The sequence below is a fragment of the Neopelma chrysocephalum genome, unplaced genomic scaffold, assembly GCF_003984885.1.
Source record: "Neopelma chrysocephalum unplaced genomic scaffold, ASM398488v2 Primary Assembly neopelma1_77, whole genome shotgun sequence".
Classification (NCBI taxonomy): domain Eukaryota; kingdom Metazoa; phylum Chordata; class Aves; order Passeriformes; family Pipridae; genus Neopelma; species Neopelma chrysocephalum.
Genome location: NW_020897738.1, coordinates 4441488 through 4457364, shown reverse-complemented (window position 1 = coordinate 4457364; position 15877 = coordinate 4441488). Strand labels below are relative to the sequence as shown.

Genomic DNA, 15877 nt, shown 5'->3' with positions numbered 1-15877 from the left:
TCTGACTGGGTACAGTATAGAAAGTACCAGCACATTTAAAGCCACGTTTGCTAATGAGGGATTTCTAAAACCCCCAGTGAGCAGGGGGGATGTCCACAGTGTCTTGGGCTCCGCACAAGAAAATAGGATAAAACTGACAGAGAAAGTTTTGTAGTAAGTCAGACTTGAATTAAAACCATTAAAATCAGTAACAAATTAAGCTAAAAATTATCCCATGACACCCACTCTAAAGAAAAATAAAAATAAGACAGTAACAGTTGAAACAGAAGTAATATAATTATATATATAAAGAATCAATTCATTTTAATTAACTCTTTATCAACGCTGAATGCATTCAACACAGTTGTAAGTACAATATTTCACCCACAAAATTTAAATAGTGCAGGAGACACTGGATGCCAGAGGGTTGTACAACTACTGCAACTGTATTTATGAAAAACAAAACACTTTAGTGCTTCCATTTTACTGTTTTTAGTATGCTCATTACAGTATTTTTCCCTTTATTAACTGGAAGGATACAGAGCTAGAAAACACTTGTCTTTCACTTTCAATGTGACATTTTGTAAAAAAAGTTACAAAACTCATCGGCTTTTAATAAACAAACACACTGGAATTCCTCAGTTAGCCGAATATGGGATCTCTGCCCTAGAGCAGAGACTTCAACCAAGGAAGCAAAACGCCTTCGTCAGCTGCAATTATGTTAATCCAGAGAAATGACTGCAAAATCCATGGAAATAACCTGGAGTTACCCCAGAAACAAGGAGGCAACTGCTCCCTCACCTTCTGAGCCCCCAGAAGTCTACCAACCAAAAGTTTAAAACAATAGGAAGGCTACATCACAAAATGAAGCAGCAATTACCTTCAAGGGTACCGTGAGATATTTCAAGACTGAAATTACTCTGAGTCAAGTCAAATGGGTTTAGTGCATTATGATTTGGCTTTATAAAAACATTTAAATGCACACTACACATAGAACCACTTGCATGTTTTAGGGTTCAAGGAGTTAAAATCACTGTATATTCCTTACAGGTGACTGAAACACATGGATTGAAAAACGTTGCTAAAAATCCAGTTTAAAAAAAGAAAGCAAATGTTTTATGAAAGAAATATTCTATCTGCAACCGCAACTATTAGTGCTCCCATTTGATGGGCTGATGTAAATCTAACCAGAAAAGATGCACTCATATATATAAAAATCAAAACAGGCAGGTTTCTCCTTCCAGGCTGGAAAAAAACCCACCAAAATATATGGCATATTTAACCAATAAAAGGGAGCTAAGCTTTACCCAAGCCTTTCATAATGCACTTCATGAAATATTTTTTCTTTTAAAAGAACCACTGGTATTAAATAGAGCTTTTTCTTTACATACAGTATTGGTATATACAAAACAAACACAAAACAAAGACAGATGCAAAAAACCCCAAATAAGTGACTTTAATAGTCTTGAAGCTCAGGAATATTTTTGTACAGGTCCAAAGCCTCTGGGTTTGAGAAAGCTCCCCGCTGCTCAACTTCTTTCCCTGCAATTATTTGCTTCACAGCTACTTCCACTTTTTTCCCATTTATTGTATACTGAAAAACAAAACCAAAGATAAAATTACATTTTTTTTGATGTAGCAGCTTTATGGGAATATTCATGAACCCCCCCACCAATCCCAGAACTCTATCAAAATTTAAGCACAATGCCTTCTCTTCTGTTACATTTGAAGTACTTTCTTCTGAAAAATCACTTGAAGAGTAGGTGGAATTCAAAGAGTTTATATGTCATTTTAGTTTATTACTCCTATTGGTAATACTGTGAGAACATGATCAAGCTCCAATATAAAACAACAAACCAGATCTGAACCACGGTATAAACACCAAAAATATTTGATGTTTATGTTCTGACACATCCAATTTTCAAACAATTTTTAGTTTTGTATGGGTGGGCTAAAAAAACAAAGCCCAACTGCACTGGGATTTGGGAGAAGGAAACCATGATTTTTTTTATCCTAAATGGACAGTTTTTCTGAAAGGGCAAAGTGAAACTCTGAGCTTAATTGCTCTTCTATAGTTAAATGTTTCAAAAGAAACCATAACAAACAAAGTGAAGTGTAACAAACATGCTTCACCTCCACTTATGTATCACACAAATTCTATTCCATTGTGTTACTCTAAGTAAGGACACTGCAGAAAAACAAAACCCTAGTTGTTATCCTTTTGGGATCAGAGCACTAATTTCTGCCTAGTGAAGTATGGGAAAGAACAACTACTCCAATGTGAACAGGAACTGCCAAGGCCCATTTTGGACAATCTCTGCTTTTACAGGCACTAAGGCTTTATTAGCCCTTTCCTTGTGCTGATACTACAGACATTTTGGGGCATCAACTTGGAAAAACTGACTTTTAAGTATCTCCTTAATTTCGTCTGTCTGCTCTGGGAACAGGATCCCCACCTGCTTTACTAATGAATCTTGCTAATCAAAGAACTCAGGTTGTTCCTGGCCTCCAAAACCACTGAAACTCAACTCCAGGCACCACCATTTTTCATTAGAGATCATTCAGAGCCAAAGTTAAATAATCCTCAACTCAATGCACTCTTGCAATATTGATCCTGATGCTAAACCAAACTTGTCCTTATTAGATCTACTGAAGTCATGTGTAATCCAACCCCACTGAGCCACCTTGATTAACCACTCTTCTTCCTTTTCCTCAATGATTAGCAAACTAATTTTCACAAGTGCCCAGAAAATCTCAGTGGCTTGCAGGGGAATTCTGCCCTTTAGAAAAGAAAGATCAGAGTGTTCAAAGCAAATTTGTTTACTTGAATCAGTAAATCTTGTTGATGATGACCAGAATGCTTACTCAGGACAAGACAAGATAGATTTGCACTACATTTTTTTTAACACCTGGATATCCCATTAAAGCCATTCTTTGTATTACTAAATCACCTCACCACAGCTGTACTATTTCTACCAGAAATCAGTGTCAGGATTAGATTTTATTTGCAGATGAGGATGCAAACATTTCTAAAAGTAGGAGAAAACAGGTTTCCCTTCCAAGCAAACTTTAGAAGATGGGAGACAGCTTTGATCACTTTACCACTGGCACATTTATCTGAAAGGTAATTAAAATTCACTCAATTCTCAATTCAGTCAATGTGTGAACTAATTAATGATCTGAGGAGGCTTTCCTGAGGGGCAGCCCATCACAAACACCTCACTACCATCAACTTTGTGCTATACATTCAGGTGATTTACGCAGTTCACAAGTTCAACACTTCATGCAGAAGCTGAGTTACAGCCCAGAAAACCTAAACTTCAGGGGATTTTTTTTTTTTACACTCTTTTGAGCCAAATACTATTTGCCAACAGTGGCCTGAAGCAGAAATAATTCAACAGATCAGAACCAGATCACTATGTGGACCACAGAGGTTGGTAGTGTTGAACCCTAAAGCTCTTTCACAGGGAAACCTACACTGGCAGCAAAAGGGTATCAAGAGTATCAAATGATGGAGAACTCAAGTTTATGTGCAAATGGACTTGGGAAACCTACACTCTCCACCCCCATTCTGCTGCTCAGAGCTGTTGAGGAGACTGTAGCATTAGAGAAGACTATAAAAACAGACATTCTAACTAAAGAGTTCACACAACGAGCACTGTGGCAGAACAGCTTCAGAAGACTGAGCATGCAGAACCCTGAGCTACACAAACTTCTCCCACACAAGCACAACAATTTAATTTTAATTACTGTTACAGTTAAGAGCGATAGAGCTACATTTAAGCAGCTAAACAGATGTGAAAGTGAAATCATCTACAAAATGATTTTCTGAATTTGCTGGGTGCTCTCAGCTTTCCTAAGAATGTCACTTGTAATGGGAAAACAAAAACAAAATAAGCTTGTGGATAGCGAGAAAAACTATTAAATTACCTTTTTAATATTTTCCTTTAAAAGGATAGGGATATATTCCTGAGAAAATGCAACACATTTAAAAAACAAAAACCATGCTTAGCTGAAAAGGAGATGAAAAGATGTTGCTAGGCAACACAGACAAACTATTTATAAAGCTCGAATACACTTTTGAGATGCTAAAATTTCCATGTATGTGGGTTTGAAGAGCAGTGACAACTGCTCCTTAATTACTATTCAAGGTGACAAAGAAAAAAGTAGGCAGCATTTTTCATGACATACCGGAATGCCTTTGGTTTCCAGGATGAGGCTGGGAACATGCCTGGCGGAGAGCGCGATCCGGATCGCGTCCTGGATCCTCTTCACCAGGTTCTTGCTGAACGTGTGGTTTGATGCCATCTTCAGGAAGAGTATCACCCTCTCCTCCCCATCTTTGTTGTACTGAGGGACGCAGAGGCTATCAGAAACCTCCTCAAAGGCTTCCACTGAAAATAAAGGGGAAGTCCTTATTAGTATTTGTATTTATGTATCATTCGGGATGCGCATTTTTTGTGGTTGTATCAAAAAAAATAATCACCTCCCCTAGAGCTGCAAAGGCAAACAAGCAACCTGGCTAGATTATCCTACACTGAGCTTCCCCTCTGGGTGCTCTGAAATTTCAACTCCTGCCCAGGTGAAAATCCAGGTTTAAGGATCATATACATTTAGGTCCATAACAAAAAAAAAAATTGCTATAGCTTTTGGGCCAGATAATAAGCTTTTACACCAAGCCATTTTCTTTGGCTCTCCTCACAGTCCCCACTGATGCATAGACAGGAGAATAATGTGCCTGATGACAGAAGAACAAAGAGGCAACAGGTACTTAAGTCTCAGATTAGCACCTTTGCAGGGACAGTTTCACCACCTGCCACAACATCTTTGAAGCACAAAGCACAAGCTCAAGAACTGCTTCTTAATTACCAGGTAAGGTACCATAAAAACAATGTCAAGAGCTTGTCTTGGGGAGAAAAAAAATCCTGACAAGTTAAGTGTTCTCTTATAAACCTGCATGATACTATTAGTCTGTAAAGCCTTATTATATGCTCCTTAAGATGTTGCTTTTGTATATCTCAACTAGTCATCTCCCACCTTACACATACTTCAGGAAAGCAACCAGCTTCAAGTTCACAAAACCAAATTTTGCTAATGCTAATATACTCTGTATTGTCTTTCATCTGAAAGACAGCAAGTGTTTCATTACTTAATCCTTTCAAGCACTTTATAATGCTTGAATTTCAGATGTAAGGCAACAATGGCATAGCTGAAAGAGGTGAAAAGTTGATTTCATACCTATGTTATAGATTTCAGAACTTCCAAATCTTACTCCATTTGGATTTAATGTACCATCACTGAAAAATCAGACAAACAAAACAAAGAAGCATTAAAATGTGATTACAGTTTGATGAAGAGGAAAAACTGATGCAATTAACCTAGTCTCTCTATATTTCAGGCAGTGAAAGTGCAGCCACATCAAAAACAGAGTTGTAAGAGGACTTAATTCAAAAAGGCAGTCTGCTCATTAAAAGGAAGCTGTACCAAGAACCTCAACAGTATTCATTCACTCAACTTTGTTTCAAACAGCAGCTTCGAAATGCAAGCAGAAAATTGAGCCCCAGTTGCGATCTTGAATGTCTAATGATCACTAAAACAGGCACAGCTTAATACCTGACCTTCTATAATTAAGTTTTGCTGTAAAACAAGTCAATGTTACAGGCAAGACCAGAGGACAATCTCCCAATTTACCACCTTGAATGTGCTGCACTCTCAATTGAAATTAAGTGACCATTATAAATCGTGGAAAGCAGAAAGTCCAATACTGTCTTGTGTTCACATATAAAAAAGTGGTGTAGAACTCTGAAATTTAGTCCCTTCCCTCTAATCCAGCTGCTCTGGTTAATTTAAGGGCTGAAATCCACAATACTGGATGAAATAAAATATAAAGCTAACAGGTGTGACACAGAATCATGGACATCATACTCCAAAGTGAAGATTGCTAATTTTAGCACTTGTTTACTCAAAACACTTTACCTGCGACCCAGCATGACAATTCCTCCAGTCTTGGGATTAATTTTGCAGTAATCACCATGGGCCCAGACACCTATTAGGGAATGACAGAGGTTAAGCAGCTGATTTCTTCCTCATCCAGTCACAGTAGACATTTGTGTAACTCAACACACTAACTTAATAAAATACATACTTCAGTATAATTTATCAGATATGCTTTGAGAACTACCCACAGCAAGTGTAGCAATATTTAATTACACAAACAACTCACACTGCATTTACTACAAAGAGCTAGCATACCCAGGAACAGCTCACACATTAGGATCAAACTCCACATTATCTTCTGATTCTTTGTTTGCATAACTATACAGCATCCTTTACAAAGCAGATGAATAGCTCCTCTGAACACCACATTTTGAGCAAACTGGAAGAATCCTCCACAAAGGTAACAATATTCCCACCAGTCTTTCTTGATCCACTTCTTTTAGAATGTAAAATTCTGTGCAAGAAGTTTTCTGAGCTTGCATAATAGGTCTCAACAATTCCCTAGGGAGCTCATGTGCTTAATGTCCTTGATCTGTGTTAATGTAAAATCTGATTTGACTTTTCAGAGCTAGAATGACTCCTGTATTATTTTTAAGATTGATACTGCTACACAGCCTGCCAAAACCAGAAGTACAAGCCAATTCTACTCAAGCTTTTCTAGAGAAAAATTCCAACCTCATTGACTTGCACATGCATGTGAAAGTAAGACCATCTTCTAACTTAATTGTTACAACCTTAAACCCATCTACAAAGAAAGACAGAACCTCTGGACTACAGTGATTTCAGTCTAACAACTGTCACACACATTTTTTCTATTTACTGCTGTCAGGCTTACATGCAGACTGCAGCTTCCACATTCCCTCAATTTTCCTATAAGATTATCTCCTGCTAAACATCTGACTTCTCTTGTGAATCCACTCTGTACTGCTGCTATTTTTAAAAAAGCTTCCATCTCCAAAACACAGCAGCTGGAGATCCTGCTCCTATAAAATCCCTGCCCAAGAAGCAGCAGGGATTTCAGCATCACTGTGCCACATCAGGAAAAGCCCTGGATGAGCAGAGTCCTCCACAATTATTAGGAAGAAAGCCTCTGGCCCACAGTGCCTCTTCCTTTGCTCTGTAGGAGACTATGAATGCAGAATATGCATGTTTGAGGCAGCATATACTTAATCTTCATGCTAATGAGGTAGCAGGTCAGCACTTATCCCTTGGGATTCACTCCTCCAGCTAGGCAGGAGCAGTCTGGCAGAGGTGCAGTAGCACTCATTAATAGCTGATTGCTACCTGACCTATTCAGCACTTCCATTTCACACTCATGCCAAGCAGTCTGTGTCTGCACTGCAGACTGGGAGGCTGTGACAGTCAGATCTGCCTAATGAAAGCAGCAAAATGGGATTAGAGCCTTGCAGAGGTTTTTACTAGTTTGATTTGGATCCATATTCAAAGCAAAGCACTAGAAAACAGAGTGAGATATTATGAAACACACTGTGGGGTTCTCACCCTGGGGATTGAAATTCAAAGCTGCATGTGCCTGTCACTGGACAATAGCAAATAAACCTGTGCCTTGCTAGGAACAGCAACACGATCTGGATCCTTGGCCAGTTTGAGCAATATCCAGAGCCCTTCATGACATACCTGGGAATTTTGAAAAATAAGCCTTCCTGTATTTGCTTCCATTCTCATCATTCCAGAAGTGCGTGGGCTGACAGGGAATAGGCTTGGTACAAACCAGCTCTCCACTTTCACCCCAAACTGGTTTTCCTGTTTACAAAGAAAGAGGCATTTTCTGCATTTCCCTTCTGCAAATAACAGGATAACAAAGCAAAGAGCACCTACAGTTTTCACTTACTATTACAGCCAGATGTTGGTGTAAGTATGAGACATGCTGTGACTGTTGGTCTTGGTTTCAATTGGTGTTCAATTACTAAGCTCATCCCTGTCTCAACCTCAGTAACTTCAGGAGAGTTACACCACAGGGTGGGAGCCAGCCTGGCATGCACAGCAACACAGCTAGGGAACACACACCAAAAGCTGGAATTTGGCCTTGATGTGCTTTAGCAGAGTAATGGAAAAGGAAGGACTATTGTCTTCACTGGAGTCCCTTAAAATCCAGATCAGATGGATCCATATGCAGCTTTTGTGGAACATGTTTCTGAAGGGGAATCACACATTAACAGCTGACTGTTGACCCATCTGATGAATGAAAATTAAGGTCATGTAACTACTGTGTTTTATAAGCATGCATAGTGTCTTGGATAATAGTTACCTTCATCATTCCACGCTTCTACAGCCATTCCAAGATTTCTGGCCTGAATTTCTCCTTTGTAAACTGGAACTGTAACATTCTGACCCATGAAACACGAAATTATATCTGTTCCACCTATAATAAAAGAAGTCCATTTAGAATATACAGTACTTTGAACTCTAGAACAGTAAACTGCCACCTTTGCCAAATGCTTCTGATCCACATTAAGCACCATAAAAACAAACAGTATTATCTATGATAATGTTGTGGCTTTTATTAAAAGACTTCCTTCCTTGCTTTATATGTCTTTATATGTGTATGCCTTTCATGCAGAACTACCCCTTCAGGCATAACTTTTCTCCTTTCAACATTTTCTTTAATCTCATTTAAGGAAATTTCCACTTTCTGAGAAAGTGACTGAGAAAATAAACAGGCCCTAGTTTACAGTCTTAAGATATTTAGAGAATTACCTAGAAATGTTTTCTTGTTTGTTTTGATTAAAGTAACCAGTCAAGCTATTCCACTCAACATTTACTTAGCTTTTACATCTTATTAGCATAGCAGGAGGAGAGCCATGCCTATAGGATGAACAGTTATCTTAAGAAAAATAGATACTGTCAAAGTGCTTACTTAACTGGAATATTTATAGTCTTTCTAGGACTTCAAGGAAGAAGAATTAAGACACAAATCAATCATGCTTGCTTTACTCAAAAATAGGCTTCTGCATTAGTCTATTAATGTCTGTAGTAGCAAGTTCTAGATTCAGCACTACTCTTACTGAGCTCAGAGTCTGAGAACTTCAGCAGAATGGTTATACTTGAAAAAAAAATGAAACTAAACTGAGTTAAAAAGCCCTTTGAAAGAGTCAGTCCTTGTTACAAAGCAAAAGGAAGAGTGCTGTGGTGGATCTTATGTGACTAGAAGTTGCCTCAGCACTCCTCACAACAAACTGCACAGCATGGGGGCTTGATATTTCTCTAATTATATAATTTACGAAAAATCTGTCTGCAGTGCCAATTACTTGGCACAAAAGAACTGAAATGGGAATTCTCCAAGAGATATTTTCTGCTAAAGTCAGCTATTTGCAGAACAGTATGTTCTGCAGGTTAATAGACTCTTTTCTTGATCTCAACCCTGCCACCCCTAAGGACAGCCAGTCAAAATAAATGATCATACTTAAAAAGAGCTAAGATCCAAAACATCCACCAAAAACCTTTTGGAGTGTATGAGTTTCATTATGGCACAGTGAATTATGCAGGAAAAATCTCTGCACTAAAAAGACAGTTCATTTCAGTTTAACTATAACCATTCCCAAATGATCCAAGGCTTAAGCTTCCCAAACATACAGCACAAATAAGCAAGAAGGAAATGCACAGGCAATCAAGAGAATTACTGAGATGCTGCAGTATAAAAGCATCACCTGAAATGGATCCCAGGAGGACACTGCTTTTTATGTGTTTGTAGACATACTCATAGCTTTGAGATTTGAGTGGTGATCCTGTAGACAAGATAGTGTGGAGTGTTTGGAGATTGTGTGTTTCACCTTAGAAAGGAGAAAAATCAACACAGGTTAAGGTATAATTTTTACAAGGGTTTCAAACTCTTTGTCACTACAACACAGAATAAATACATAAAGGACTGTGACAAGATACAGGCCCAAAACCAGGAGAGGAAAGGTAGGAGGGAAGACAGAAGGGATTCACCAGCTTTTTGAAGCTTACATGGTTTTAAATTTTTCTCTTCTAGCACAGCCAGCCACTTTGCACCCGTTCCAAGGATGGTGATCCTAGAGGGAAAAAAAAGTTTAAATGTTTTGCATATTTAAATATGCTAAGATTCCAAAGACCTGCAATTCCCACTGCTGTAAACAGAAGCTGTTAGACACTCTGTATGTGGATTAGTCAAACAATGCAGTCTCTTAAAGCTTTCTAAGTGGAAGGCACATCCTTCTGAACTATCAAAATTAGTCAGATCACGTGTCACTTCTGCAGCTTTGAAACTTTTCGTTCTATCTTTAAATATTAAGCAAAGCTTTCCCACCTCATGAAAACATCATTCACTTTCACTTACAGGAATTTGTAACTGCAGAACACTCCAAAGACATCAGAAAATGTTACAATGTTTACTTCATTAATGGGCCATAATTGCCACAAAGCTGTGTAATGCAAAGCTGTTGCCTTGGTACACTCTTACACAGAAAAACTTTGCCATTTCAGGGCACAGTTGGATTAAAAATACTTTACTCTGAGACAGCACTCAGTGATTTTTCAGAGATTAGATTTTTCAGTTTCCACTGGTGAAAGCCTGAACTGCGGGTGCCTAAACAAGCAGGAAATTTGGCCCAACTGAACAACTCAATCCTGCCCTTGCAAAGTCTATTTAGAGCTCTGCAATACAATGGAATTAAAACTTGAAACAAAGGCTGTGACTCTTCCCTACTTTATTGATAGAAGTTCTAGTTTAATGTTTCTGCTAACATTCAGGAAATCCTCTTCCCTGCCTTCTACTAATTCATTTTATATTACAGCAATACTCACTCAAGAAAATGCAGAGATAGATGAGGATAAGGGCTACAGTCTCAGTGCACAGAACATGGGCAATACAGACACCAGCAGAGCTTAAAAATAAGATCCTGCTATCTTGGATTTTACTCCAAAGGCAAGATAGAAGGTAGAACACTTCCAGGCAAGGAGCTATTTCAACACTATCAAAAGGAGATGCTTTCCCTTTGCCATTCAGGTGGATGACTCTCAGCTCTCAGGTTACTTGCACAAACATAGAGCAATTTACCAGGCAGATGGGAACAGCACAACAGAATCACAGAATGCTTTGGCTTGGAAGGGACCTTAAAGGTCAGCTAGCTCCAACCCCTCTGCCATGGGCAGGGAACCTTCCACCACGAGAGCCCACAGGACACTGCTCCTCTTGTTACATGGGTTACCATGTACCCCGACCATGGGAACTATTTTTATCCTTATGTAATCTCTTACTTTCCTTCTATGTCTCCAATCAGTGCTTATTTTACATTAGAATACAAAATACTTCTCTATTTATTTTTAATGTTTGACACTTCCTCTATAGCACAGTAGAGCCAAGTCCCCTATTATTCCCTTCCAAATGCTACATAACTGCATTTAGTCACCATCCACTAATTCACTTCAACAAATCATTTAATGGATGCCCACTTGAGTAGTTCTTGCCATGCAGTAGGAGATTGCATATTCTTACAGTATCATCAGGGCATCTGAAGGCAATTGTGGTGAATCTCCAGAGAAGTAAGGTAGTCTTCACATGTTGAAGCCTTTTTTTAACATATTTAACATATGAGTGAGCTGGGAACAGACTGCATGATGAAGTACCACCCAGATGGCCACCGCTTTTAGCGCCAGATTACAAAAGTGAGACATGCAGACACATTTATCTTCACTCAGATTTGGCATGTAGAAACAATGCTTAAAAATAAGCTGTGTTATTTCTCGATTCTGATTTTTTGCCTGTTGTTCTACCAGGGCTTTTTTAGGGGGTGGGGCATGGCTTAAGTTTGTGGGTTTGTTTTGTGCTGTTTCTCTACTGGAAGCATTTTGACTAGGCATTAACTTTCAGTTATAACAGCCAGAGACAAAATGCCAGTCTTTAAATATTACATGTCACAAGAGACAGTGAGGTTTAAATTATTAATTATCAAGAGTTGGAAAATGAATCTTTTCCACTTTTCCACTCATCCACTTTCTACCACCAACTTAATTTTAATTATCAATTAAAAATTACACTTATTTTACCAGTAAAAACATTCAAATCTACTGCTTACATCCAGTTGGCAAAATAGTAAAGTTACAAAATTAAAAAAAAAATAAAAATCAAAGTTCAACCAGTGTACAAAGTTAAATGCCACCACAGTGTTTTTACAGTGCTTTATGTGATACCTGCTATTTCTCTAGGCTTCAGGAAAGGGCACTCTGAGCATTTGCAGGCAGAAAAAAAACAGTATAAAACAATTACAGAATAGCTTGTCAGCAAGAATTAGGCATTACAGATTAAAAAGCAAAGTATGGAAATACAAGCAACCCTGCTGAGTCTTTCCAGTCAATTTATGTCTTTAAGCCAAAGTTCTATGTTGAGTCTTACGTTGAGCTGCTTGAAAAAAGGATTCTTATTTACTAAGTTCTGAGTGCGCTGAGAAATTACTCGTCAGATTGCTCCCAATTACTGCCTTTTGAAAAGGCTGCTCTTGAAAACTGACTATTGAACCAGAACTCTTTGTTTTCCTGGAATTCTAATACTTGACTCAAATCTGAAACAGTTAGCTCTTTGTCTCTCCTGCTCTCTCAAAAAGTGTTTTTACCACAAAATTTTAAAAGCAGTTCCAATCAAGGCTAAGTCAAAAGACAAACCATGTCATGCTGTGTACGAGTTCCTGACCAAGGGAACAACACCCTTAGTGAGGTTGCTTGGATGTGGTCATTGTGACAGAAGCAAATGCATTATCCTTCTGTTTAATCTTGTTTACATACCCTAGTCTGTCAGTCAAGTCCCAGAGCACATTTGGTGAAGGAATTAGAGGAGATCCATCATACAGGACCACGGAGGCTCCTGTAGCAAGTGCAGACACTAGCCAATTCCACATCATCCAGCCAGTCTGGAAAAGAGAGGATACCCACATCAGTTTATCTTCATCAGCTCCCTGTCTGCTGTTCTGGCAGCTCTAGCACAGGATCAGGAGGGCTGTCTGCTGTCACATGCTGATAGAGGAGCTACAGGCAACTATAAAAGGATGGACAGGTGTGGATCTTGGCAGAAGCTGGAGTAAGGCATGGTCTCTGCCCTCATGCCAGAGGAACCACCCTGCCCTCTGCTTCCCTTGCCTGAAGTTTTCCTGCTGTAAGAAACTGTTAAATACCTGAGTTCACTCACACCCATCTCCACTTATTATGTCTAACCATGTTATTTAAGAATCAGAAAATAAGGTTGAAGCACTGCTTATCCTCTCACCTGTCCCAAGACTGATCAGCTACACGTTCCTGATGGATGCTCATCTAACTTATCCTTACAAATATCTAATGAGATGGGAATTCCATGCCTCCCTACACACATAGCTTTAAGGCACAAGTCAAGAGACAAGACAACTTTGAGACAAGGCAATTACAATGATCCCTCCATGGAGATATTGCAAACTGACTAGTTGTGTTAAAGCTCAGAAAGGAACTCATGAGGAAAGACATGAGCCTTCTCAAACAGCTGCAGTAGTGGGAATCTTTGGAATCATTTTTCTTTAACACAGCATTAGAAAAAGCACCCCCACCCCATACCTGAACTCCTACATAGATAATGTTTACTCCCTTTCCTTTACAAAGTTTAGAGCTGGACAGTTCCTTTCCTCTCCATCAAAACAGAGACATAATAGAAATTCTCATCTTCTGTATGATCTAGCCCTGCACGATGGAGGAAACTGGAATCTGATTTGTAGGTGATATTGATGAGGCAGTTCGATCAATAAACCCAAGAGACTGTAAAAATCATTTTCCTCACCAGTTCAGTCAGAAACATTTAACATGGGTTTGACCTTTCATCAGAAAGGTTGCATTTTATTATTTTACCTGAATTTTTTTAAACTCAGTTACGTAGGACAATCCCTTGCAGAACAAGCATTTAAAATACTTTAAAATGTACTTGTAGATTTGTATGAAATGCTGTCCCATCTTTATAAGAAAGATTTATTATAGTGTTTTTAGAAGTGCCTTAAGCCCCACTTGCCGTTGTGTAGTACATAATCACATCACTGCTGGTCATGTTGCCATGAAGAATGTGTTCCTTCAGGTGCTGTATTAGTGTGCCCTGCAAAGACAGTGAAAGAAAAATACAAGATCACATAAGTGAAAAGCAAATCTCTGACAGCACATTAAGACTTAAAAATTACTAATGTAGTCAATACTTTGCAGGATGTACTGCAGGATTAAAGCAAGTATTTCCTTTAACTACAACTGAAGTAAATCCCAGGGCCTATTTACAGCAGCAGCAATTGCATTCCTCATTCTCACATAACTTTTCAGCCTCTCTCATTAGACCTCAGCAATTCCCATGGCACATCACTTTTAATCCATGGAATAAATAACTTCCCTGACTTTCAACTCCACACAGCCATCAGAGTTGCAGAGTGCTCCATGCAGACCATAATTTTAAACAGCAGGCTTTTACCAGTCAGATTTTCCAAGATAAGCCCTTTGACAGAGTTTCATTTTCAGTGTGTTTGGGCAACTGGGAGGAATGAAGGACTGAGAACTGCTATAAACTGCAGCAGCTGCTATACATCAGCACTATGTACCCAAATTATCTTATCTATTAACATCTAGGAGACATAAGACCTAACACTGGAGATCTCTTGTAAGCACTGAAGTGACTAGCAATGTGAAATGTCTCACTACTCAGAGCATCAGTATTAATAATGTACTTAAATATATTACTTTTCTTTTGTTGGAAATGCTGCTAAAGTGCCTTCCTGATCATCGTTAAAGCATAACTTGTTAGGATAAATAAATTTACAGACTACTTCATTAAGTCACTTCACCTCGGTGACAAATTAACGTGGCTGATGTTAAAATAAAAAATGGTTCTTGCATTTATGCAAGGAGTTACAGTGAAACTATTAACAGCCTCATAAGCATGAAACAAGATTTACACTGAAAGAAAACAGATTACAGATAAACATTTGAAATGAAAAAGGAGAGTCATAAAACTGGAAAACGCTTCGGGAGAAAAGGCAGAAAACATTAAATAAAAATAAAGGAGTAAATCTTATTTTTGCTTCACGGCTCAAAGGAATCAGGTCTGAATTCACCTGCTGCTGTTTGAACACCCTCAGCTGTCACAACGCTGCCACCTAGCTACAGCTACCATCTTCTACCGCTGAAAATTACCAAAACCTTTATGATTTGGATACACTGTGTCTAACTGAATTGTTAAGGTTGCCAAAAGAATTGCAGGTGTTAACATAATTACTGCATTTACAAAAAGAAATCACACTGCCCCTGCAGGAGATTCTGAAAGAACCACAAGAAATAGCAAAATTAAAAGTCAAATTCAATTAAAATAAGTATTGGTTCTCTTTTTCCTTCATTCAGTTTTTGCTACTTCACGGTTTTGGGATCAAAAGGGGATTTTAAAACAATGACTTCAGGTAAAGGCTACGAACTATTCCCCTGCAAAACCTGTTAAGACTCAGCCTGGAAACAAAGGTACTGTGGGAGAAGGCAGAGCTGTTCCAAAGAGCTTACGGCCCAAGATGCTCTCTCAAGTTTATTTATAGGGCTTGTTTATTTATAGGACTTTTACAACCCTCAAAATAAATCCCAAGCATGTAGCATTTCATGACACAGATCTGGCAGCTGATAAAACTTACTGGTCTACTTGTCTTCAGTGGGCTCAACATACGGCAGGTGAAGTGCTGAGCATCTGCAGCATCAAAAACCAGCAGGCACTGCTGCTCCTGGGCCACACTGTGGCTCAGGAGGGACCAGTGCTAAGCAGTTACACAGCTGAGAGCCTGCCCTGAGTAGCTACTCATGGCTGCTCACCCTGGTCTCAAACCAGCCGTGTTCTCTACATGCTGTCCAGGAAGAGTCTGAGCATGAAAAACCCTCAGAGTGACTTGCCTGCAGCTGC

At 38.8% G+C, this 15877-nt stretch overlaps 1 protein-coding gene across 1 annotated transcript in view; it reads right to left on the bottom strand.

Moving 5' to 3' along the window:
- Nucleotides 1-282: 282 nt before the first annotated feature.
- AACS (acetoacetyl-CoA synthetase) overlaps nt 283-15877 on the bottom strand; it is a 39158-nt gene continuing 23563 nt past the window's right edge. Inside the window, exons 9-18 of the mRNA XM_027689731.1 lie at nt 13973-14053; nt 12733-12857; nt 9943-10007; nt 9642-9764; nt 8243-8356; nt 7612-7737; nt 5956-6025; nt 5218-5276; nt 4171-4373; nt 283-1573 (exon numbers count right to left, since the gene is read on the bottom strand). Coding sequence (XP_027545532.1) covers nt 1436-1573; nt 4171-4373; nt 5218-5276; nt 5956-6025; nt 7612-7737; nt 8243-8356; nt 9642-9764; nt 9943-10007; nt 12733-12857; nt 13973-14053 — 1104 coding nt within the window. The 3' untranslated portion in view covers nt 283-1435. The remainder of the gene's footprint in view (nt 1574-4170; nt 4374-5217; nt 5277-5955; nt 6026-7611; nt 7738-8242; nt 8357-9641; nt 9765-9942; nt 10008-12732; nt 12858-13972; nt 14054-15877) is intronic.